This window comes from Mercenaria mercenaria, chromosome 3, assembly GCF_021730395.1.
Source record: "Mercenaria mercenaria strain notata chromosome 3, MADL_Memer_1, whole genome shotgun sequence".
Lineage (NCBI taxonomy): Eukaryota > Metazoa > Mollusca > Bivalvia > Venerida > Veneridae > Mercenaria > Mercenaria mercenaria.
This window is the reverse complement of record NC_069363.1, coordinates 98996846-99021907: the sequence shown is the minus strand read 5'-3', so window position 1 is coordinate 99021907 and position 25062 is coordinate 98996846. Positions and strand designations below refer to the sequence as shown.

The 25062-nt window shown below is 36.3% G+C and overlaps 1 protein-coding gene across 1 annotated transcript; it reads left to right on the top strand.

Annotated features, from left to right (window-relative positions):
- The first annotated feature begins 1483 nt into the window (after positions 1 to 1483).
- LOC123523889 (sialin-like) lies at positions 1484 to 23871 on the top strand. The gene is made up of 9 exons (XM_053539442.1): positions 1484 to 1671; positions 9247 to 9489; positions 10069 to 10228; positions 11187 to 11299; positions 12038 to 12172; positions 12482 to 12686; positions 16255 to 16402; positions 17117 to 17231; positions 20697 to 23871. Exons 2-9 carry the CDS (start codon positions 9313 to 9315, stop codon positions 20850 to 20852), a joined length of 1209 nt encoding a protein of 402 aa, XP_053395417.1. The 5' UTR covers positions 1484 to 1671; positions 9247 to 9312; the 3' UTR covers positions 20853 to 23871.
- The last annotated feature ends 1191 nt before the right edge of the window (positions 23872 to 25062 follow it).

The following is a 25062-nucleotide window of genomic DNA, read 5'->3' as shown; positions in this document are numbered from 1 at the left end:
ATCATGTGAAATAAAGATGATAAAATACATGTGTTGATTACTTGTTTGATTGCAAATTCTGTTGAAAATTTGGTCAGATTTTGGTTGGAAAGTGGTTAGATTTTGGTTGGAAAATGGTCGGATTGTGACGTCTAGCCAACGTCGGGATCCGACGTCTAAACGGTTTGCAAATCCAGCCAAAATCCAACGTTATTCCGACGTTGGGGTCTGACGTCTATACGACGTCTAACTGACGTCAAATGCCTACTGGGCTCCTACTAACAGGGATCTAAGGCGTCACATTCCTTTCCATCCATCGTCTACTAGTCCTGAGAGCCAGCCACATGGCAAAAGTAACGGAAATACTCCAACTCGTCCAGGTGATACCACAATCACAGCAACGGATCCAATACCGACACCGGCACTGGCCCCGCCAGTCCCCGACGGTCAAACAGACCCAGACGTCCGCCCATTTGGCAGCAGGACTACGAACTTGACACGGGCTCAGTGCCCTCAACAGACTTATTTGCAATTCAAAGATAGTGCTGAGAAACTCCAAAACAGTTTAATGTTCACATACTATTTACTTGTTTCCTCAGTTTTTGTGTGTGTGTTTTTTTTTTTTTTTTTTTTTTTTTTTTTTTTTTTTTTTTTTTTTTTTTTTTTCACGTATACAGATTAGTGGATATGTAATTTTTTAGTTCAAGTTTTGTTAAGTATATTTGACAGTTGGAAATTTTCAGACAACTTTGTTCTCAATGTTTTGCATTTAAGTTTAACTGAGTAAAAGTCATGATCATTGAGCATTGCTGGACAATATAGATTATTGATAGAATGAAACTTTGACAATATCTGGAAAGTATGATGGCCATCTAGTGAAATATATCAGAGCGATGAACTGTTACGCTGCAAGAATCAATGTGAATATGCACATACATGCATAATTGTTTCCCCCTTTATCATTTTTAATTGTTTGATTTTTTTTATATACTTAAGTATCTAGTCAGTCTTTGATCTATACGGAGAATCACAAATGTACACTATATATATTTACAGATGTCGAAGATTGTGAAGGTAAACTGAATAAACTGTAAACTTGACCAAGGAGAAGTTGTTCTCATTTAAGTAGGTTTGTAGGACACTTCCAACAGCCTTGCTGTTCGGTTAACTCTTTAGCGACGTGGTTAGAGTGTCCGCCTACGGTTCACGAGGCCCGGGGTTCGAGCCCCAGTAGGAACCTTGGTATTTTCTCTCCCAGGATTTACACTATAGAATTCATTTTTTGAAAGGCCCTGTTTAGTTAAGTAGTACTCTGTGACACGCGACGTGTTCTAGATTTGACTCGATATTATTAGGAACGAATATTTGAGTACGAAGTATATTGGAACAAAAATTACTTACATCATTTAAACAAAATAAAAACATCATAATTTCCAGATGCTCTTGAAATGTTTCCTGGATAATTCATCTATCTTCTTTTTATTCAAGAAATTTATCAGTATAATTTACTCAAAACTAAAACCTGAAGTTATGTTTTATATTTTATATTTTTTTCCATGATAGAAGAATAAATGAAAGTTTCTTTGCCACGTCGTGACAACTGACATATTTTGACAGTTACTGAATTAATTTTCTTGATGTGTCGTTTAATAATGCTAGAAATTGTCCACGTGTTGTTCTTCTAACATTAAAGTTCGTATCTATTTTGGTCAAGCTAACATTTCTCCTCGCTTTTAGCTGTCAAATTTTTTGTGGACCAATAACAACTCTGCAAAAATTAATTACAGATAACTCGCCAATAGCGGGTCACTATCTAAATTTTTAGCATATAGTGAAGAATGTTTGGACTTTCATGATATCTAAACTTACTAACACTTAAAACTATTGCTCACATTCATATCAATGTTTGATTTATTTGAATCATTCTTATATGATGAAATATTTATACCTGTCTGATTCACCAGTAGGGGGTCACTTTTGCCAATGGAAGTGTCTAGGGGTACGGATCCGTAGCTCTAGAATCAGATTCTAGAGGTAAGGATCAGTACCTCTAGACTAGCCTGTTAGGGATTTTCTAGGGGTACGGACCTCCTTTTTCTAGATATGTAGGGTTATATATATAAAATTTTATTGAAAATGAAATAAAAAAATAAGACTTAACCAGTGTTCACTTAAAACTTGGATCTAAATGGTTTACAGATACCAGCGTTCACCCGATTGTTATCCTTCTCTTTCAAAACCTAAATAACCGAGGAACTCCAAATGAATACACTGTTCCGTGCCGATAAGTTTGTTGTAAAGTAAATTTTAACTGTTGATAACAGATAAATGAGTGCTTGTAACCCTTAAATGAATTCTATTTAAAATTCAGCAGAAAAAAAAAACTATGCATAATAATATGCACCTATTTATTTTGTTATTTAACAAGTATAATCGGCACGGAACTGATTGTTTAATAATCAATTAACCGACAATAAGTAAACGAAACTTGTTTGTGAAAACGTCCCTTGTATCTCATAACGGCTACCAAATGTGTGGAAAACATAAATACCCTAAGGGTTAATTATCATTAAAAATAGTTTTTCCCCAAGGTATTTAACTTTTTTTTTTGTTTAATCTTTATATCTTTTTTTCTGCCAGTTCGAATCCTCATGATTTATTTGGTGTTCCTCGGTTATTTACGTTTTGAAAGAAAATGTAACAAATGGGGTGAACTTTGTTATCTGTAAACCAAATTTAAGGTGAATTCTGATGAAGTCTTATTTGTTATTTCATTTTCAACAAAATTTGAAATGTAAATGACCCTTAATCTCTAGAAAATCGGAGGTCCGTACCCCTAGAAAACCCCTAACAGGCTTGTCTAGAGGTAGAGGTACGGATCCGTACCCCTAGACACTTCCTTTTCCAATAAGGGGACACCTAGTTTATCATATTTTCTATCCATTTAAAATAGTCTTTTTTTCTGACAAAACATGATTGTGGTATTAGAAATAAACATTTCAAGACAGAATATAATGAGAGACAGTATGTTTACATTTCAAACAGGAGATATTAAGTCAAAGAATATAGCACTAGTTTTCACAGTTGTATTTCTATGCATAATTAGCACCACCTATATCTAAAACTAAAATGAAAATATTGATTCATAGAACTTTATACATTTATCTAGATTTGTCAGTTCAAACCAGTACAACATCAAATCAACCTTTGATTTGTATTTTTAAGCAAAATAAACAGTCATTTGATTATCCCTGAAATGGGTGATTCTATATTGGCTGAATGACCGCCTCTGTTTGATGGCACTTTTTTCATCGAAGTCAATCTAAAATTCATAATCCAGTGTTCCAGATAAGCTGCGTATCGGCGTATTTTACGCATAAAAATCAACTAAAAACGCACATGATTTCATTTTGATGCGTACATTATACGTACATGACTTTGAACTTACGCACGACATTAAAACTTGAAGCGTACCTTAATTATATTTAAATGAAAACATGTTGAAAACAGCTGATCACTACTTCCGTATAAACAATGCGACGGGTAACCACTATTAACTTCGCTACAACGTTCTACCTGTCTTAGAAACCGTAAACTAGTCTACTTGAACATCCGCGTCGTCTAGGCGCTCTAGAAATTTTATGTATTTACTTATCAAAACCAAGCGTTTGATCGTTGTATTAAAACGAAAGTAGACACATTATTTTTTATCATGGCTTCCGAAGCAAAACAGAGAAAAATTGATAACTTTTTTGTGGTTAAAACACCTCTACCGACTAAGAGCTTGGTGCAACCAATAATCGAAGACATTATTTCTGCCGTTTTAAAAAATAAAAAGTCGCATGTGGCTGTCACTGAATCCACCATTGAAAGTTGTAAAAATCGTATCCTTGGATAAAACTTACTGAAAAGGACAGTGACCTGCGGCTGAAATGTTGTATTTGTGAGAAATTCAGTGCTGGAAAGACTTATGGAAGCATACAAACCAAGGGCCAATAAAGAGACTCTAAAAAAATAGAGCAAATTGTTTGCTGCATTGCATTTGTTTGTCAGTAAAGGCAGTAGAATACAAACATAGAATAGTTTATGGTGTTGTTATAATGTCTGTCTTTGTCTCTACAGTAACGGTAAGTATTGTTAAAATTACCCTTTATCCGAGTTTGGAATTTTGAATTTACCCCCATCTTCTGAAAAGTGGGGGTAATTACCCATGGGGTCAAAAAATTATCTGGAACACTGTAATCATATTATTCTTATAAAAATATGTATTTCACTCTTCAAAATGGTACCAAATTTGTGAGGTTTTATTGTAAGAAATTGTGAGGTTTTTGAGGTATGCTCAAAAATATTCTACTTTGAAGAATTCAAGTGCTAAAATCCAAGTCAGGAAACATGGTTGCAAGATAGAGTTGACTGTATGTCAGTATTAAATTTAATATTTAGTTGTAGATATTACGATCTACTATCAACCAATGGTGATTTGAGTGCCAGCCCTTTAGTTTCTTTTTGTTTTCATAACTTCTCACTTTGCATAAACAGCGCTTTAGGGCATATCCCTGTTTCTCGTATTCTCAGGGTTTCTCATATTTTCGTTTTTTGCCTTAAAGTTGTCAAATAATTTAATGTTTGTTATTTTCTAGACAGGAATTTTCAAAACTGACACACTGAAAATTTCAAGTGATTTGAACACATATTGATGAAAATATCAGCATTTTACTCAGTTTTCAAAAAAATCCTTATTTTTTTCTGATGGTGTAAGCAAATTTGCCATAAATTATTGATTATGCAATTAACTGTCATATTTCTTGATGTATTTACTACAGAATATGTCTTTTTATTACACAATGGTAATTTTAATGTTTTAAGTTCTACAACTTATTTGTGATGAAAAGTCAAATCTAAATTCACGGGAATATGAGAAACTCTTGGTCCATTTTTGCGGATGAGGGTGGTATCAAATACAGTAACAAAATAATTAAATGGGATAATTTCTGTAACATTTTATGACTCCATCGGAAAGACAAGTGAATTTTCTACAAAAAAACACCCAACTGCTGTTTATGAAATGGTTAATCTGTTACTGGGAATAAAAACAACCCCTTAGTCCCCCGAGAATATGAGAAATCAGGATAGTGGAATTTTAGGGTAGGCAGTGGCTAGAGAACCGGAATCGGTTCCCTTAAGACAGCGAACTTATTCGTCCGGAACTGGTTCTCTAGCCATATTACCGTGCATAGGCTAGGGAACCGGAATTTTATTTCTATGCATATAGCTGTCGAAATTCACTTTGTTTCTTTTGGAAAGTGTCATGCATGTTATTATTTATTTTCATGCGGAAATCGTCAGCATTGGAGCAAGCCGAAATAAACTTGAAATTTAAACTTAAAAGGTACAATTCAATAAAAGAAACAATTAAAACAAACTAAGTAATTTCTGTTAATTAGTATTGATCACATATCTTTGAAAGTGTAATGCCGAGGTGTTACAAATCAGTATATAAAGTACTCAGATAATCTGCAAGACGTTTTAATGGCAATTAAATTACAAATGTAGTTTGTACATCTATAAACATGTAATGACGCAAATACAAATTAATACTATTTTAAAAAAAATAATTTAAACACTGTACATGTTTAAAACAATTAACATTTAAAAACGACAAGTAGTTTTCATGCATTTATTTCATACTAGTTTACATCATTCCAATTTATATGGCGGACATGGTATGCGTCGAGTACACTTTTTGAGACAGTAAACGCAGATAAATGGAAGGGAATGGTTAAATTCATTAAGATAATAATATGCATGATACTTATAGAAACAGAGTGAATATTGGCAGTGTTATAAAATTCCGGTTCCCTAGCCTATGCACGGTATTTTGGTTAGAGAACCGGTTCCGGACGAATAAGTTCGCTGTCTAAGGAACCGATTTCGGTTCTCTAGCCACTGCCTTTAGGGTAATACACTGTAGGTTGATAATTTTGCATTTATACTTAAATAACTGTATAGATTGATATATCATTCTTTTACAAGCTTGCAGGCAGACGTTCCAACATAGATTTTAAATGTTTTTTTGTTGTGTTAATTTTCACATGTCATCATGTCAATATCAGACCTAGTACTGACAAAATCAAGTATAATTATATAATATTATGTAAAATCATCAGTCTCTGAAAAGTATTATGTCTCCCCCAGGAGACATATTGTTTTTGCCCTGTCCGTCCTTCCGTCCGTCCGTACGTCACACTTCATTTCCGAGCAATAACTGGAGAACCATTTGACCTAGAACCTTCAAACTTCATAGGGTTGTAGGGCTGCTGGAGTAGACGACCCCTATTGTTTTTGGGGTCACTCCATCAAAAGGTCAAGGTCACAGGGGCCTGAACATTGAAAACCATTTCCGATCAATAACTAGAGAACCACTTAACCCAGAATGTTGAAACTTCATAGGATGATTGGCCATGAAGAGTAGATGACCCCTATCGATTTTGGGGTCACTCCGTCAAAGGTCAAGGTCACAGGGGCCTGAACATTGAAAACCATTTCCGATCAATAACTAGAGAACCACTTAACCCAGAATGTTGAAACTTCATAGGATGATTGGCCATGAAGAGTAGATGACCCCTATCGATTTTGGGGTCACTCCGTCAAAGGTCAAGGTCACAGGGGCCTGAACATTGAAAACCATTTCCGATCAATAACTAGAGAACCACTTGACCCAGATAGTTGAAACTTCATAGGATGATTGGTCATGAAGAGTAGATGACCCCTATTGATTTTGGGGTCACTCCGTCAAAGGTCAAGGTCACAGGGTCCTGAACATTGAAAACCATTTCCGATCAATAACTAGAGAACCACTTGACCCAGAATGTTGAAACTTCATAGGATGATTGTACATGCAAAGTAGATGACCCCTATCGATATTTGGGTCACTCCATTAAAGGTCAAGGTCACAGGGGCCTGAACATTGAAAACCATTTCCGGTCAGTAACTTGAGAACCACTTGATCCAGAATGTTGAAACTTAATAGGATGATTGGTCATGCAGAGTAGATGACCCCTAACGATTTTGGGGTCACTCTGTGAAAGGTCAAGGTCACAGGGGCCTGAACATTGAAAACAATTTCTGGTCAGTAACTTGAGAACCACTTGACCTAGAATGATGAAACTTCATAGGATGATTGGTCATGCAGAGTAGATGACCCCTAACGATTTTGGGGTCACTCCGTTAAAGGTCAAGGCCACAGGGGCCTGAACATGGAAAACCATTTCCAATCAATAACTTGAGAACCTCTCGACCCAGAATTTTGAAACTTCATAGGATGATTGTTCATGCAGAGTAAATGACCCCTACTGTTTTTGGGGTCATTCCGTTAAAGGTCAAGGTCACAGAGGCCTGAACATTGATAACCAGTTCCGATCAATAACTTGAGAACCACTTGACCCAGAATGTTGAAACTTCATAGGATGATTGAACATGCAGAGTAGATGACCCCTATTGATTTTGGGGTCAGTCTATTAAAGGTCAAGGTCACAGTAGCCTGTTCATGTAAAATCATTTTTTGGAAATAACTTGAGAACCACTTGACCTACAATGTTGAAACTTAATAGGATGATTGGACATGCAGAGTAGATGACCCCTATTTATTTTGAGGTCACTTGATCAAAGGTCAAGGTCACAGGAGCCTGAACAGTGACTTGAGAATCACTAGGCCAAGAGTGTTGAAATTTAGCGGGATGACTGGACATGCCAAGTAGATGATCCCTATTGCAGCCAACCATCAGTGTCTCTTTGACTTTCGCTCCTGACCCCTATTGACATCTTGCCTATAGGACTTTGCATTGGGGGAGACATGCGCTTTTTTACAAAAGCATTTTCTAGTTTGATTGAATTTTGAAATTGAAATTTAAAAGCTGAATATTTTTTTAAAAAGACATATATTTTTATTCTGAATTGTAGTAAAAAGATCCTTGGAAATTTGTTTAGATGTGGTTTTTACCACTAATAACTGAAAATTGTCCAAAGTTATCTTGTACACATTAAAACTGTGTGTGTAAGCAATGGCAAGACGAGAGAAAACACTTGGATTTTTACTAAAATGTTTTGAAAAAAAAAGACATTTTTATTCTGATTATATCAGAAAAAATCATACAGAAAAAAAGTACCAAATTTAAATTCTTTGAATATGCATGCAGGAAAAGTTTGTTAGCTATCCTCTATACCCTAAAGCCCTGCACACAGGTACAGGACAAATTCCAACCCAAATAAATTTGTATATTAATCCGAATCCCTATCTGCCTGTCGGTGCCTATGATATAGAGAATGGTGTATGCTCCAGTCCGTGTGTCGATTCGAAAGTGAAAATGCTCATATTTCAAAAAGTATTTTAGCTAGAATCACCAAAACTAGCATAATTATTAAAAGCACATGATCTGAGCTTTTCTGCTTGATATGTTAAGAAAAAAGTTTTTTGTCTGTATCTATTGTAAGTAACCTTTTGATGGATCTTCATGATTGAAACTATTGAAATTAAATATCTTTCAAAATATAGTCCCCTCATTCACAAAGCAACTTATCTGATGTTTTTTTGTTTGTTTTTGTTTTTTTTTTTTTGGTGGGGGTGGGGGGTATAAATTCTCTGATTTGCTTGTTAAAATTTGTTTCATTTGTCTCCAAACTGCAGATCTGGATAGATATATCTTTCAAATGATGCTGTACTGTTTGAATGCCTGAGCAGAGAGGTACACTATATGTCATGAATTTAAGAATTTCACATTTAAAGATATATTAAAGATAAATGGGAATATTATATTGTTTCTTTGGATTTGATTACATGGAGGGGGGTAACTTGAAAATTGACAAACTGTTAGACAAAATAATAATGATTTAACAGTATTTGAAATTTAGGAAAAGTCCATTAACCCTTACCCTGCTATTTCAATTTGGACAGTACCACTTATTACTCAAAGGAGTTTTCACTGAAAATTTACTGACTGAATAGCGAACATGCAGACCATGATCAGACTGCATGGATGTGCAGGCTGATCTTGGTCTGCACTGGTCGCAAAGGCAGAATCATCTGCCGCCAGCAGGCTAAGGGTTAATTGAAGTCTCAGTAGTTAAATAATATAAGATGCATATACTAAATTGAAAAATATTATTAATTGATGGAATTTGAATGATAAAGTATTTACAATCAGTGTGTTTGGACTGCATTTTGAACTGTAGTATAGTATACAGCTCACACACTTTGTTTTATTGTTTCAGTTTTACTTTAAAAGATGCCGCTGCTGCTACACATACATTCCGTAAATAAAGACTAGATAGTGAAACATGTTGAACAACCCAGCTCACACATTATGGCTGTGTTCGATGGCCAACTTCATCAATGCTGCGGACCGGGTTATCATGCCAATTGCCATTGTCCAAATGACAGATGAGTTTAAGTGGGACATGCATGGTCAAGGATGGGTGCTCAGCTCCTTTGCAGTTGGATACATTAGCAGTCAGGTATTTAAAAGTAATGAAATGCATTATGGACCTTGATATATTGTATTTTACAGTGTTTATAACCCTTATTTCTACTGCAGTCGGTGCAGACGGATCTTGGTCTGCACTTGTGACAAAGGGAAAACTGTTTGCCACATGTAGGATAAAAGTTATCCAATTTCTCATGAACTGCATGAAAGATCTTCATCAAACTTGGTCTGTAGCATCATAATACAGTCCTCTCCCAATTTTGTTAATAGGAGGCAGTGCATCCACAATTAATGGGCTCAACATTGTTGCCCTTTGGACAGTATGAGTATGTGTGTTTTGATTCCATGTTGTTGCTGCATAAATTATGTTAACCCTTATCATTCTGGACACGATTGATTCAGCCTTTGCGACCAGTGTAGATTATGATCAGCCTGCACATGCATGCAGTTTGATCATGATCTGCACTGTTTGCCATTCAGTCAGTATCTTTTTGGTAAGCACCCCTTTTAACATTCAATGGCACTGTCCAAATAGCAAGATGGACAAGTTCATTATAGAAATTTAGCAGGCTAAGAGTTAATTGATTGTTTTGACAATGTTTACTTACAGGTGATTGGTGCAAGTGCTACAAGGAGATATGGTGGGAAGAAAGTTCTGATGATGTCAGTGCTGCTTTGGTCTCTGTCAACATTTCTCGTGCCCTTGTTTGCTCACTCGATATACTCACTTATAGTGGCACGGGTTGTCCTTGGTCTTGGAGAAGGTCTAGGTAATTTATTTATTTACTTGCTGTTGACTGGTTTTGTACAGTATACTCACTTATATTGACCAGGGTTTGACTAAGACTTTTCGAAGGATGAGGTAATTATATCTACCGCCACAAAGTGATATGGACACATAATGATTTTGTGCTGTTCATCAGGCTATCTGTACATCGCAAACATCCACACAATGCCTTCGGCAATACTAGGCAGATTTACAAACTTCACAAAAGTGGTGGGGATTTTCAGGCAGTTGTAGCTCTTGATTGCTCAAATTTTATGATGATAATTATGCAACATCAATTAAACATCATGACATAAATGACATAATTTATTATTTGGCTCATTACTTTTCAGTTTCATGTCAAAATAGCCTGAAGAACAGATGAGCTCTGAACATACTTCTGTAAAAATGTAAATGGACACATTTGCTGTGAAATAATAATTGAGCCGCAACATAGTGGCTTTATGACCAACATGGATTCAGGCCAGCCTGCGCATCCACGCAGTCTGGTCAGAATCCATGCTGTTTGCTTTTATAGTCTATTCCAATTAGAGAAACCGTCAGCTAACAGCATGGATCCTGACCAGACTGCGCACATGCACAGGCTGGTCTAGATCCATGCTGGTCGCAAAGCCACTAAGTTGGTTTTCTCATGGGGCGGCTCATATTTGCTTTGGACTAAATTTCATGGTTTTCGCGGATGTATTAGTCCATGAATTTAAACCTCAAAGAAGCAAAATTCTCATTCTTTTATCTCGATTAGTGGAAATCCACAATTTTTGTGTCAAGGAAATAGTCATCTGAGGCAAAACCATGAAATTTTGTACCTATGAAATTGAGTTGTTTCACAATAAGTTCTAAAACTGATTTTACATGTTTTAATAAATTCCTTCTGTAATGTATTATGACAGTACAATTTAGAATATGATAAAGGGAATAATTTGAAATGTTCATTGTTTCAGGATTACCTACAATATTCCATATATTTTCTCATGGCATTCCCAGTGAAGAAAGGTCACGAGCATTTGGCTATTTAGTGGCTGCTGGTTCTATTGGTCAGACGTTAGCATCTGTGGTGAGTTGATACTGATGGGCAGACATTATCATAGGTCTGTGCTGTGTTATTGATTGAAGTTATTGACATTCATATATTAACATCTGTGATGAGTTAATTGACGGTCAGACATTAGCATCTGTGGTAAAATGTTGACGTCAGATGTAAGCATTGTGGTAGGGGCCGCCATGGCTGAGTGGTTATGTTGCTTACTTTGAATCACTTGCCCCTGATCGATGTGGGTTTGTGCCCCATTTGAAGCGTTGAATTCTTCATTTGAGGAAGCCATCCAGCTGGCTTACAGAAGGTCGGTAGTTCTACCAAGATGTCCGACTATGATGAAATAAAGCACATATGGGCTCCTGGGTTGTTCCTCCACCAGCAAAGCTGGCAAGTTGCCATATGGCCTATAATTGTGTCAGTGCAAAGGAAAAACCCAACACACAAAAACATTTGTGGTGAGATGTTGACATCAGACATTAGCATCTGTGGTGAATTTTTGCTGGTCAAACATTTACATCTATGACGTGTTATTTATACATTTTAAGGATTAGCTGGAATAGTAGTTCAAGCTAGCTTACATACATATAATGATGTATTGGGATAAACAAAAGTCATTGAAAATTATAACTAAAAAAAGAAAAAAAGAAAATACTTCAGAAGTTAGAGTATCTTCATTGCATTTAAAATTAAATGTCAGCCTCGAAGAAATGATATGAAAAAGCTGATGTTTTACCACATATAACTTAATGCTTGCAGATATGTCCACAACTGAGTTGGAGCATGATGTTTTATTTGTTTGGATCTATTGGTTTTATTTGGGTGTTTTTCTGGTTGTATTTTTTCAAAGAGCCAAGAGGGTCAGTTGATGAAGAATTTGTAGAACCTCCAAAAGTAAGTACAGGTGTTATAGCCTTTCTTATAACATGTGATCACCTCCTTAATGGTGGTATTTATTCAGCAGTTTATCAAAGAAATTATTGAATTATAAAGGAAGAGATTATTGTAGAAGATAATTGACCATCACTTTTATAACTTAGGGCAGGTCCAGTAAGTGAGGTAGCAAGTGCATAGTCTTATAACTGCAAATCTAAATTTAAAATACGGCAAGTTTAATTGTTAAGCAATCAAGAAAGAAAGTAATTGAGTATATTTAATTTATTTGTATGACAATATTAAATTGATACTGCACTATCATTTCAGGTGAATAATCATAATGTAAACTGGAGAGAATTTATCAGTCACTGGCCCCTGTGGTCAATCTATATTGCTCATTTTTCCATGAATTGGTCCAACTATATCATCTTGCAATGGTTGCCGACCTATTTAACACGGACATTGGGAGCCGGCAAAACACATATCATGTTAACTGCAGTACCTTATCTCATGAATTCTGTAGTAGGTGTAGGTAAGTGTCATCATTCAGTTATTAACAGTGAAAACCTGAGCATTCCTAGCTTGAGCACAGGGACTTGCTCTAGTGGTTCATGTTGATTGTGGACCATGGTCATGTTCTTTATATTTTCTATGTATTGATTTATGCAATACCTTGATAACTCAAGTATTTTGTTCATCACTTTGCAACCACAAGTGGTCAGTGTTTTAGTGTTATCTTTTTTGATAGAAGATACAAAAATAATTGACATGAAGTGAAGTTTTTACAAAAAGCAAAATATTTGGATGTTATCTTATGTTATAAATGTTCTTTCCTAAAATTCATTACATATTGTCACTTTACAAAGCAAATCACAGGCCAAAGGAGCGACCAAATTATATAAGTTGATAAGCTGTTAGTGTGAAGGCTCCACAGTTATTCTATTCTAGGGTCACAGTGATATCTCTGTGTACTCAGTTAAGACACTTGTTGACACGTTTTTAGCTCATCTGATTTTTTGAAAAAAAATGATGAGTTATTGTCATCACTTGAGCGGTTGTCGGCGTCGGCGTCTGCGTCGGCGTTGCCTGGTTAAGTTTTATGTTTAGGTCAGCTTTTCTCCTAAACTATCAAAGCTATTGCTTTGAAACTTGGAATACTTGTTCACCATCATAAGCTGACCCTGTATAGCAAGAAACATAACTCCATCTTGCTTTTTGCAAGATTTATGGCCCCTTTTGTACTTAGAAAATATCAGATTTCTTGGTTAAGTTTTATGTTTAGGTCAACTTTTCTCCCAAACTGTCAAAGCTATTGCTTTGAAACTTTGAATACTTGTTCACCATCATAAGCTGACCCTGTACAGCAAGAAACATAACTCCATTTTGCTTTTTGCAAGATTTATTGCCCCTTTTGGACTTAGAAAATCAGTTTTCTTGGTTAAGTTTTATGTTTAGGTCAGCTTTTATCCTAAACTATCAAAGCTATTGCTTTAAAACTTGCAACACTTGTTCACCATCATAAGTTGACCCTGTACAGCAAGAAACATAACTCCATCCTGCTTTTTGCAAGATTTATGGCCCCTTTTGGACTTAGAAAATATAAGATTTCTTGGTTAAGTTTTGTGTTTAGGTCAACTTTTTCTCTTAAACCATCAAAGCTATTGCTTTAAAACTTGCAACTGTTGTTCACCATCATAAGCTGACCCTGTACAGCAAGCAACATAACTCCATCCTGCTTTTTGCAATAATTATTGCCCCTTTTGGACTTAGAAAAATCATTTTCTTGGTTGAATATTATGTTTAAGTCAACTTTCTCATAAACTATCAAAGCTATTGCTTTAAAACTTGCAGCAGTTTTTCACCATCATAAGTGGACACTGTACATCAAGAAACATAACTCTATCCTGCTTTTTGCAAGAATGATGGCCCTTTTTAGACTTAGAAAATCATGGGTAGGACAATATTTCTATTATACAAAAAAAATCAGATGAGCGTCAGCACCCGCAAGGCGGTGCTCTTGTTTAAGTCTCCTACAGGTGGAACACCAGAGGGGACTATAGAAATGCCCTCTGTCTGTCCATCCATCTTCAAATCTGGATCCTGCAATTACTCACAAAGTATTCAAGCTAGGTTCATAAAACTTGATGTGTGAAAAGAGTTCAAAGGTCAAGGTCACTATTGAACGTCAGATAAAAATTGTTTTTGCTCTATAACTTTTATGTGCATTATCTTGCGCTACACACAAACATTCCCCATGGTGAGACAGTATGTTAAACATGATCTATGTTTGTCGGTTAAAAGTCAAGGCCACCAGTAGGGGACTTCTGTATTGCCACTACAGTACTTGGGTTCACTTGTTTTTCAAAGAGGCAATGTTAGGAGCTTTCTGTTATCTGGACAACAAAGCTAAAATAAATATCAACAAAATGACAGGTACTGAAGAAATATTTCTTGAAATTTCCTGTAACATGAATCAGCAACTAAGGCAGACTTTCTTTCCCAACAAACATGCAACTTGTTTTTAATGTAAATGGTCATGTGTTTCCTGCAGTTAATAGTTTTGTGACACTTTTTAGCTCACCTGAGCACAAAGTGCTCAAAGGTGAGCTTTTGTGATCGCCCTGTGTCCGTCATCCGTTGTCGTCAGTCATCTGTCGTCGTCATCAACAATTTGACTGTTGACACTCTAGAGGTCACAATTTTGAGCCAATCTTAATGAAACTTGGTCAGAATGTTACCCTCAATAAAATCTTGGACGAGTTCGATATTGGATCATCTGGGTTCAAAAACTAGGTCACTAGGTCAAATCAAAGGAAAAGCTTGTTAACACTCTAATGGTCACAATTTTGGCCCAATCTTAATGAAACTTGGTCAGAATGTTACCCTCAATAAAATCTTGAACGAGTTCGACATTGGGTCATCTGGGATCAGAAACTAGGTCACCAGGTCAAATCAAAGGAAAAGCTTGTTAACACTCTAGAGGTCACATTTTTGACCGAATTTTAGTGAAACTTCGTCAGAATGTAACCCACAATAAAGTCTTGGACGAGTTTGATATAGGGTCATCTTGGATCAAAAACTAGGTCACCAGGTCAAATTAAAGGAAAAGCTTGTTAACACTGTAGAGGCCACATTTATGACTGTATCTTCATGAAACTTGGTCGGAATGGTTACCTTGATGATCTCAAGGTCCAGTTCAAATCTGGGTCATGTAGGATCAAAAACTAGGTCACCAGGTCAAGTCAAAGGAAAAGCTAGTTTACACTGTAGAGGCCTCATTTATGACCGTATCTTAATGAAACTTGGTCAGAATAATAATCTTGAAGCTCTATAGATCAAGTTCAAATCTGTATATGGTGGGGTCAAAAACCAGGTCACTAGGTCAAATCAGAGGAAAAGCTTATTAACACTCTAGAGGCCACATTTATGACTGTATCTTCATGAAACTTAGTCCGATTGTTCATCTTTATGATCTTTAGGTCAAGTTGGAACCTGGGTGATGTCGGGTCAAAAACTGGGTCACTGGGTCAAATCAAAGGAAAATCTTGTTAACACTCTAGAGGCCATATCTTCATGAAACTTGGTGGGAATGGTAATCTTGATGATCTCAAGGTCCAGTTTGAATCAGGGTTATGTAATATCAAAAACTAGGTCACCAGGTCAAATCAAAGGAAAAGCTAGTTTACACTGTAGAGGCCACATTTATGACCCTATCCTAATGAAACTTGGTCAGAATGTTAATCTTGATGATCTATAGGTCATGTTTAAATCTGGGTCAGGTGGGGTCAAAAACTAGGTCACCGGAAAAGCTTGTTAACACTGTAGAGGCGACATTTATGACTGTATCTTCATGAAACTTGGTAATCTTGATGATCTCAAGTTCCAGTTTGAATCTGGGTCATGTCGGGTCAAAAACTAGGTCACCAGGTCAAATCAAAGGAAAAGCTAGTTTACACTTTAGAAGCCACATTTATGACCATATCTTAATGACACTTTGTCAGAATGTTAATCTTGATGATCTTTAGGTCAGTAGGTGAGGTGAGCGATATAGGGCCTTCATGGCACTCTTGTTTATAATGTTTTAATATATTATGTTTCAGTTGCGGGACATTGTGCAGATTCTCTCATCACACACTATAAGTGGACCGTGTTGTCTGTGAGACGTTTAATGACGAGTATTGGTCTCATGGGACCTGGAATATTTATTCTCTTCTTTAGTGCTGTTAATGATTTACCTTTAGCTGTGTTGTAAGTTGACCTTTATTTTTATACCAGGTTATTTTCTACAATCAAATGCAGTTGAAACATCTTGAGACTCACTTATATCAAAAATTTTGCCGTCTTGAAAAAATATTCAAGTCTCAATACAATTCCTTGTCAGTGTATGCATTTTAACTCAGTTTAAGTTAAATTTGACATACTGGTACTTTGTCAGTATGTATTTACATCTCACTGTTTGAAAGCCAAAATTCCATTTCTAACATGGATAATATGTTTTAAAAATGGAATAAACAAAAATTATGAAAAAAATGTGTTTCACATTCCTCAGTACTCTCAGATTGTATGTAAAATCTGTGTGTCATGTTTACAAGGCAGCAGTAACACATTCAGAAAATAAACACCTGCACCAAGCAGCATTAAGTCCACCGACATCAAATCACTTGCTTCTTGCCATTTAGTTGAAAACTGTTGCTTGGTGAGTAGAATTCTTCATGTGCTAAATTATCCATCCGACTTACAGAAGATTGGTGTTTCAACCCAGGCACCTGCTCATTGCCGTACATGCCACCAGAAAGCTGGAAAGTCGTCATAGGATGTATAATTGTATTGGTTTGACATAAAACCCAGCAGAAACAACAAGATCAGTTATGCCATGTATAACTTCACTTTATATTTCTGCTATGTCTGACTAGTGGATTTCTTTCTGAAACTGTTTCTATAGTACTGCGCAATATATTTCAGTTTTGTTACAATATGCCTTGGCCTGAGTGCCTGTAATTCCTCGGGACATCTCAGTAACCATGCTGAAGTAGCACCTAGCCATGCCGGCATCACCTTCGCTATCTCCAATACTCTTGTAAGTATACTTTTTATCAAAGTCTGACACTATTACTACACTGGCATACACGGAAAGTGAAACTGCTTTGAGGTTTTGTTAGCTCACCTGAGCACAAAGTGCTCGGGGTGAGCTATTGTGATCGCTCACCATCCTCCGTCCGTCCGTCCACACTTTCCTTTAAACAACATCTCCTCTGAAACCATTCGGTGGAAGTTGATGAAACTTGGCCTGGATGTTCCTTGCGTGGTTCTCTTCCAAAGTTGTTCAAAGAATTAAATTCCACACAGAACTCTGGTTGCCATGGCAACAGAAAGGAAAAACTTTAAAAATCTTCTTATCCAAAACTACAGGTCATAGGGCTTTTATATTTGGTATGTAGCATCATCTAGTGGTCCTCTACCAAGGTTATTCAAATTATCCCCCTAGGGTCAAATATGGCCCCCGCCCAGGGGGGTCACATGGTTTACATAGACTTATATAGGGAAAACTTTGAAAATCTTCTTGTCGAAAACCACAGGTCATAGGGCTTTTATATTTGGTATGTAACATCATATAGTGGTCTTCTACCAAAATTGTTCAAATTATCCCCCTAGGATATAATATGACCCCACCCTTGGGTTCATATGGTTTCTATAGACTTATATAGGGAAAAACTTTGAAAATCTTCTTGTCAAAAACAAAAGCGCCAAGGGCTTTGATATTTGGTTGTAGCATCATATAGTTGGCCTCTACCAAGATTGTTCAAATAATCTCCCTAGGGTCAAATATGGCCCCGTCCAGTGGGGACACATGGTTTATATAGACTTGTACAGGAAAAAACTTTAAAAATCTTGTCTGAAACCACAAGATCTAGGCTTTTGATATTTGGTATGTAGCATTGCCTTGTGGTCCTCTACTAAGATGGTTCAAATTATTACCCTGAGGTGAAAAGAGGCCCTGCCCTGGGGGTCCCTAGTTTTACAGACATATATAGGAAAAAACTTTAAAAATCTTCTTGTCTGAAATTGCAAGGCATAGGCTTTAAATATTTGGTATGTTGCATTGCCTAGTTGTCCTCTACTGAGATTATTCATATTATGCGCCCAAGTTGAAAAGAGGCCCCACCCAGGGGGTCCCAAGTTTTCATAGACTTACATAGGAATTTTTTTTTTTAAATCTTCTTGCCTGAAACTGCAAGGCCTATGCTTTTGATATTTGGTATGTTGCTTTGCCTAGTGGTCTACTACCAAAATTGTTCAAATTATGTCCCTGGGGTGAAAGGCCCTGCCTGCGGGGTCCCAAGTTTTACATAGACTTACATAGGAAAAAACTTTAAAGGTCTTCCTGCCTGAAAGTTCAAGGCCTATGCCTTTGATATTTTGTATGTATCATTGTCTAGTTGATCTCTAACAAGATTGTTCGAATTATGCCCCAGGGGTGAAAAGAGGCCCCGCCCCTGGGGGTCACTTGATATATGAGTTATATAGGAAAAATACTTCAACAGTTATCAGATCATATTTCCTAGACTGTTTAATTATATTTACCTGATGACCCTAAATGATAAATGGTCACCCGACTGTGACCTTGACCTACTGACCTACTTTTTATGCCCCCGAAGGGAGGCATATAGTTTTTGAACCGTCTGTCAGTCTGTCAGTCTGTCGGTCTGTCAGTCTGTCCGCATTTTTCGTGTCCGGTCCATATCTTTGTCATCGATGTATGGATTTTCAAATTACTTGGCATGAATGTGTACCACAGTAAGACGACGTGTCGCGCGCAAGACCCAGGTCTGTAGCTCAAAGGTCAAGGTCACACTTAGACGTTAAAGGATAGTTCATTGATGGGCGTGTCCGGTCCATATCTTTGTCATCCATGGATGGATTTTCAAATAACTTGGCATGAATGTGTACCACAGTAAGACGACGTGTCGTGCGCAAGACCCAGGTCCGTAGCTCAAAGGTCAAGGTCACACTGAGACGTTAAAGGATAGTGCATTGATGGGCGTGTCCGGTCCATATCTTTGTCATCCATGGATGGATTTTCAAATAACTTGACATGAATGTGTACCACAGTAAGATGACGTGTCGCACGCAAGACTCAGGTCTGTAGCTCAAAGGTCAAGGTCACACTTAGACGTTAAAGGATAGTGCATTGATGGGCGTGTCCGGTCCATATCTTTGTCATCCATGGATGGATTTTCAAATAACTTGGCATGAATGTGTACCACAGTAAGACGACGTGTCGCGCGCAAGACCCAGGTCCGTAGCTCAAAGGTCAAGGTCACACTTAGACGTTAAAGGTCATTTTTCATGAAAGTGCATTGATGGGCCTGTACAGTCCATATCTTTGTCATTCATGCATGGATTTTAAAATAACCACGCATGAATGTGTGGCACAGTAAGACGACGTGTCGCGCGCAAGACCCAGCTCCGTAGGTCAAAGGTCCTAAACTCTAACATCAGCCATAACTATTCATTCAAAGTGCCATCGGGGGCATGTGTCATCCTATGGAGACAGCTCTTGTTTGTTTTTTAAGACACAGCCTTGAAATTTGGATGACATGTACAGTTTTGCACACCGATCTTAAAACTGACTTTCAGTGACCATGAATGTGACTTACTGACCTACTTTCTTGTGTTTTTAAGATACAGCCTTGAAATTGGGATGACTTATACAGTTTTGCACACCGATCTTAAAACTGACTTTCAGTGGCCATGAATATGACCTACTGACCTACTTTCTTGTTTTTGAAGCTTTAGGAAAGAAATTTGTTCAAGCAAGCAACTTAACTCAGGTGAGCGATATAGGGCCATCATGGCCCTCTTGTATACCATTCTGGTGAATTTTCTTGTTTTATAAAAATATCATTTTTATGCCCCCGAAGGGAGGCATATTAGTTTTCAACTGTCCGTCCGTTCGTTCGTCACAACGTTAACTTTTTGCATGAAGGCACTTTACTGGCGAACCACTGCACCCAGGACCTTCAAACTTCACATGCTGATAGTACTTATTGAGTAAACGACCCCTACTGACTTTGGGGTCACCAGGTCAAAGGTCAAGGCGCTGCGGGGGCATTTGTCACCATTAGTGACAGCTCTTGTTTAAATATATGTTATTTATGTGTTATAAAATCTAGGTCAAGTTTGATAAGCAGCAGGTTTAGACCAGTATCTCTAGAGTTATGGCCCTTGAACCAATGAAAACTGATTGACAGTTTCAGCTCAGAAGATGTTACATTTTGAAGTCTACTAAATGTTTTAAAACAAGCCACTTTGGACAATTATTTCCTGAATTATGGCTCTCTAATCGGTGGAAATTACAAAAATAATTGTCAGGTCAGTAACTGGAAAAAAATTTCTCGAAACTTAATCAAACTTATACAATTTTTTTTTATCTCTATAAAACTTAGGCCAAGTTTGATAACCAGTCCGTTCAGGTATTCCTTTCAGAAATTATTAGCAATTTAATAAGCTAGATCTTTATCATATTTGTCTTGCATTTCAGGCTACAGTTCCAGGAATTTTATGTGGGCCCCTTACTGCTGAGCTTGTCACGCAGAGTCACGGCCGTTGGTTCCCAGTGTTCATTATTGCGGCGGGCGTGAACTTTGTTGGTGCAATGGTGTATTTGAGTCAGAGTGCTGCCAGTCAGTTGTTATAGTATAAATAGGGGTCAAGTTCATGACTGAGTATACCAGAAGTCTTTCATTGTATATCTTGAGGTGATAATATGTGATGGTTCACATTGCTTTTCTATAAAAACTTGGCCATAGGTCATTCTTATTACCTCTGAGAAAGGAACTCATGGCCTAAACATATGGCTGTGTGTGCAGAGACATTAAATGGCACAGACAAACTGCATGTCAGTTGAGAAAAAATCAGTGTCTTTTTACTTACCTTTAAAAGTAAACTTTCAAATAGATGTACACTACAACCTCTCCAGAGCGGCCATCTCTTAAGCAAAAACCTCTCTATAACATCATCAAAATTTCCCTAAGCCGAAATATACTATCAAATTTACCTCTCCAGAACAACAACCTCTACATAACAGTCAATATTTACATCTCCCAAAGGGTGTTGCTATACAGAGGTTGCACTGTATTCTGTATTGAATGTTTAATGCAGGCCATCAACCTGTTTCTGTCATGCTTTGTTTTTGTCTTAAATTTCCAGTATTTCTTAGGCTTTCCTACACTTTATTAGTAATTTTCCTATATTTCTATGTAAAATGTTGATTAATGGAAAAGAACTATTTTTTTCGTGCTTTGCAAAGTAAAGACAGGTATAAAGTTTCTAACAAATGCAAATAAAGTAGGAACAAATAAAGAGTTCTGTATAGCCCCAGTTTAAAAAAAAAAAATAGCATATAGAGTATTTTGTAACTTAATTGTGCTGTTTTCTGTATCAAAACGCCAATGTTTTTTTTATTATTTTTTTCAAATCCTATGTTTACGGAAAGATGGTTGATGGCCTTCAGAATATGTGATATTTGGGCTAATATGATCAGGAATTAGCAGTGAAAGAGAGGTCAGGAATCGTGACTAAAAGAATAGTTTGGAATGAACAAGAAATATTGCCATTTTAACATGATGAACAAATGTTTTATTTTCATCTGTACATGCTATGCTTTTGTGGACTTCAGTTATTATGAATTTACGTTTTTACTTGAAAAATCCACTGTTTTTGGGAAAGACAACCTTTAGTTCATAATCGTCATGATCAGTACATGTATACTTGGCTGTTGGAGATTTGTTTCAATATTTTGAATCCAAAAAAGCATAAGTTTGTAGATAACATATTTTCCTGAAAGAAAAAGCATGTATAAAATGTTGTTCCTGGAAATTGAAATTTTGAATAATACTGGATGGTTCACTTTGATGACATGATTTTATCATTGAAGTTGAAATGTTTTATTCCATTTTATTAGTATGTACATTGTATATAAATGTTAAGTGTTCCTAAAAGTGAACAGGGTGTAAAACTGTTTAAACAGATATTTTATCATAGGCATACTTGTAAAAAGCTTTACTGTGCCAAAGAGATGTAAATATATTTTTGCTCTACAATCTGTGTCATTGTCGCTTACAGCGCTACTGGCTTTCATCTTTCTGTATTTTTTATCAAAAAAGAAGATTCTTTTATAGTATTTTTAAGTGTTGTTCTATGTTGTTATTAACATCAGTTTGTCAGTCCATCTTATCTTACTATGATGAAATTGTATGCTGTCCGCGTCATTTTAAAATGATGTCATATGTCGCGTCAGCTTGATAGGAGTGCAGTCCTCGTTAACGTGAAATTATTTCATTTTGCGGGAACAAAAGTTCAAGGTTTGGGCCAAAATGGCTGTTTCATTGTGATATAAATTCGTAAATTTAACTTCGGAAAATATATGAGCCGTGCCATGGGAAAACCAACATAGTGGCTTTGGATCCAGACCAGCCTGGGCATCCGCGCAGTCTGGTCAGGATCCATGCTGAGTAGGAAATTCTCTTCTTTGTTGGGATTTAATTTTATGGATTGACTCGACCACAGAATCCATGAAAATTTGTCTCTAAAGAATATTAATGATTTCAGAGAATTTCATAATGCACACAATGTCAGCTCTGTAGGGTGTGCAGTCCCCTTTATCTTATCATAATGAAATCGTACACTGTGTCAGTTTGGTAGGTTGTTCCAGATTGTTCAAAGTTTCAGGGGAACATGTTAAGATTTCTACAAATGTCAGTTAATACAGGTAGCTGCTTTGTTCATTCAAATGTGGGAAATGATATACACTTACAGAATACTGTAAAAGCACATATTTTCGCTGGGTCAAAATTTCGCGAATTTGAAATTTTGAGTATGTTCGCGAGGTTTAATATTCGCGAAATTGTAAAAATGGTATCATACTTGAATTTGAATTATACTAATGCTGAATATTTATGCGAGGATTAATTTTCGTGAGATGCAGGGCCTCGCGAATATAGCGAAAATTAAACCCTCGCGAAAATTTCTGCTTTTACAGTAGCTTTCTGGTTAGTCAAATTGTTTGCCCGAACTTGGAGAATGACTCGAATTCAGCAAACGTGTTTAATATAGAAGTCAAGTAGCATTAACAATTGATCGGCGATTTATATGAAGCATTATGAACATTTAATAAAAGTGAAAAGTTAAAATGTGAACCAGATACATTGTGACTTTAATGAAAAACTTGGCATTTTTCTTTCCAAGTTAACCTAGTTTTAAGACAGTAAATTTAATTTATTTGGGTAATTTCTCAGGCCGATTTTATTTGATAAAATCCGAATTGGGTATAGTGTTAAGCTTTTACTTCTTTACATAGAAGATATTGGGGTATGTTGTTAAAAGGGTTATTACTATTTTTATTATATCACATATATCTAACACTTGGCACACATCACGTTATACAACTCGATCAAAGTTGGTGCTGAAATTACATTTTAAATCGCTAGTAGAAAAGCTTTAGTTGAAATGAAATTGTAAGGGGTGGGTAGGCTGGATTGTAAATAGTGGCTGACACAGTCTGATAAAACTTGAAATTTATTTTTGTTTATGCCTTACATTATATGGTGCAAACATCGTTTTGTTTTTCTTATAAGTTATGAGATTACAAGTTAATGCCAATGTGGTTGTTTACATGTATTATATTTATTAGACCATTAAATCTGCACAATATGTAATGTTTGACTTTGTTCTTTATATTCTTTAGAAAACCAAACAAGCAGTGGGCATTCTGTTCAAAACCAGGGTATACGGCACTTGCTTTCATTGCTGTTTATACCAATTTTGGTCACATGATTTTATTTATCTCCCACTGACAGCTAAGGGAAATAGTTTTGGCTTGTCTGTCAAGTCTTTCATCTAAAACATGGTTTGAAGGATTTCAATAAAACATGGTAGGAAAGTTAACTGCTGTAGGTAAATGCCACCATGCATGTTTCAGTCAGATTGCCCGAGCAAGGCAACATTTATGGCCATTTGTACTTATATATTGATCTATTCTATTTTCTTCCTGTCTGGAGCCATACTTTGGTTATTGTTTGAAGGATTTCAACAAAACACAGTGGAAATATTAACTGCTGTAGGAAGATGTATTCCTGCAAGTGTTTCAATGAGATTGCTTGAGGAAGACAAGGTTTTTGGCCCATTGTACTTGTTATGAGATATTTCAATAAAACATAGTAGAAATGTTAATGTGCAATAGCCAAAATTGACAATGCAAGTTCAAGTCTATTGCCAGATAAATAAAGAGTTGTTGCCCTTTGTACATATATATATATATATATATATATATATATATATATATATAGTACTAATTCAATTTAATGTTTGTATTCCACTTTCCTGTCATTCCACAGGCTTTTTTATGGTTAAGAGACATAGTAGTATTGTTAACTGTTAGAGGGAAGTACAGCTCTAAAAGTTTCAGAGAAATTTCTTGAAGGACATCAAGAATTTATGGCCCCTTACTTCATGTAGTGTATACTATATAGGGTATTTTTGCAAATGACAGGTCCATTTTTAGCTCATCTGATTTTTTGAAAAAAAAATGATGAGTTATTGTCATCACTTGAGCGGTTGTCGGCGTCGGCGTCTGCGTCGGTGTTGCCTGGTTAAGTTTTATGTTTAGGTCAGCTTTTCTCCTAAACTATCAAAGCTATTGCTTTGAAACTTGGAATACTTGTTCACCATCATAAGCTGACCCTGTATAGCAAGAAACATAACTCCATCTTGCTTTTTGCAAGATTTATGGCCCCTTTTGTACTTAGAAAATATCAGATTTCTTGGTTAAGTTTTATGTTTAGGTCAACTTTTCTCCTAAACTATCAAAGCAATTGCTTTGAAACTTGGAATACTTGTTCACCATCATA